General features: G+C 57.8%; 1 protein-coding gene across 1 annotated transcript; it reads left to right on the top strand.

Moving 5' to 3' along the window:
* Positions 1 to 218: 218 nt before the first annotated feature.
* Positions 219 to 1,931, top strand: LOC122172472 (SLAM family member 9-like). The gene is made up of 2 exons (XM_065574290.1): positions 219 to 988; positions 1,351 to 1,931. Exons 1-2 carry the CDS (start codon positions 760 to 762, stop codon positions 1,485 to 1,487), a joined length of 366 nt encoding a protein of 121 aa, XP_065430362.1. The 5' UTR covers positions 219 to 759; the 3' UTR covers positions 1,488 to 1,931.

Here is a 1,931-nt window from a genome sequence, read left to right as displayed (position 1 = left end):
AGCTTATGTCGTCGGGTAAGCTAGTATAAGCTATTCCGGCAAAGGAACTCTCGCTGATATAAGCCGCATCTCTGCTAGGAGGGCTTGCCGGCGGACTTCTTCCGATATAGCCTTGGCGGCAAAGACTTTCTAGTGTAGATAGTGTGTAAAACACACCCCACCTGCTGCCAGTCTACTAGTCCCTGCGTCTACAAGCAGAGACCCCCCCCGCCCACACAGCTTAGCTCTGACCTTCCTTGGGCATTCCCTCTATTCTTTGTAGCAGGGGGGTTCGATATAAAGAGGCTGGATGGCTCCTTCTGAGGAGCCTGAAATAGGATGCTTGGCCTCCACTGCTTTTAAGGGGATCTGTGATTGTAGATCAAACACGCCCCCTTATGGCAGCTATTTGCACCTTTCAGAGCATTGTGAAGATCTCACCTGAAAACGCAGAAGGATAATGATTTTTTTTTACTTTTTAACACTGAATGTCCTACAGAATCAGGGTCTGCCACTGGAGGGGGGCTCAGCTAACCCCTACCCGGGTCAGGCTCTGGGAGGCTGGCATTGTTCTCACCCGTGGGAATCGGTCTCTAAGTGGGAGGCCATTAACCCTTGGGTTTCAGCACTCCCCACCACTGTAGCCTCTGGCTGTCGCAGGGCGGGACCTGCAGTGGGTTCTCTCCACAGCAGCCTCTGTACAATGTTATTTTGTATTTCTCATCCCCAACCTGGGCCCCAGAGCGACTTTCAGAGCCGGAGATCAGGATCCACTCTGTGATGGCTGGGAACGGCATCTGCAACGTGACCTTCACCTGCAGCGCCGGGGTGGGGAATGAGACCATCAAATACATCTGGACGCGCCCAGCAGGGGCCCCTGTTTTCTCCATTGAGGAATCCCTGCTGGTCCAGCACAGACTGGGAGACGAGGACTCGCCCGTCACCTGCACAGCCATGAACCCCTTCAGCAACAGCTCGGCCAGCGTCTCCCCCAAGGTGGCCTGTGAAGGTGACGCTCGCTCCATCCCTCCCCCTCGAACGCATGCAGCACGGAACGGCCTGTGCAGGGCTCGCTCATATATATACACACTGCTGCTCTGGCTGGGTTCTAGGGCACAGTGAGCACCACTAGTGGACTTGCAGGCTTTTTAAAGGGCTATTCCCCAATTCCTACACCCCATCCTGGTGCTGGGCGGGAAAATCTATGGCTGAGGGTACTGAGCATTGTGCTGCATCTGGCCCAACAGGAACAGCTGGGCATCTGCGTCCCATCCCCACCCAGGCTCTTCAGAGTCGGAATTCCCAGCCCCTGGTGCGGATATGGGTTTTCCAGGATGAGGAAATCCCCTAACCATTGATTTATTTCTTCAGGTCCCACCCCGCCCCAGGCCACGTCACTGTCCTACTGCCACGCCAAGGGGATCCTTGTGCTGGGGGTGCTGGGAACCCTGCTGGCCGGGATCCTCACAGTGAATGTCCTCGCTGCGAGGGAGCAGAGACGGCCCTGAGAGGAGAGGAGCTTCCACTGTGGTGCTGAATCCATCCTGACACTTCCCACACTGCCAGACTGGGGGATGCGGCAGCGGGGTTGGCTGTGGCTCCCAAAGGGTTAATAGGAGCAGCAGCTGCCTACACAGGGCTGAGGACTCTGCGCCCAAGTGACTCCCTGGCCCGTGCCCTGCTGCTGCGGGGCGTGGGCTGGGGAGTGACTCCGGGTGGGAGGGTGTGGATTTCGGGGGGACGTTCTTGACCAGGAAATGAGGGCGGGGTCTAGCCCCAGGGAAATGCAGCTGGGCTCAGAAATGGGGACGGGAGGAGCCATGCAGAATCAGATCCAGCCCCCATTGTGATGCTTTCTGGGGGTACCAGGGCTGTGGGCCCCTTGCTACCACCTGCCCAGGGCCGGCTCCAGGCACCAGCCCACCAAGCTTGTGCTTGGGGCGGCACCTGGA

The sequence above is a fragment of the Chrysemys picta genome, chromosome 20, assembly GCF_011386835.1.
Source record: "Chrysemys picta bellii isolate R12L10 chromosome 20, ASM1138683v2, whole genome shotgun sequence".
In the NCBI taxonomy this organism is placed as follows: Eukaryota; Metazoa; Chordata; order Testudines; family Emydidae; genus Chrysemys; species Chrysemys picta.
Note: the sequence above shows the minus strand (reverse complement) of the source record. Positions and strands in the feature narration are given on the sequence as shown.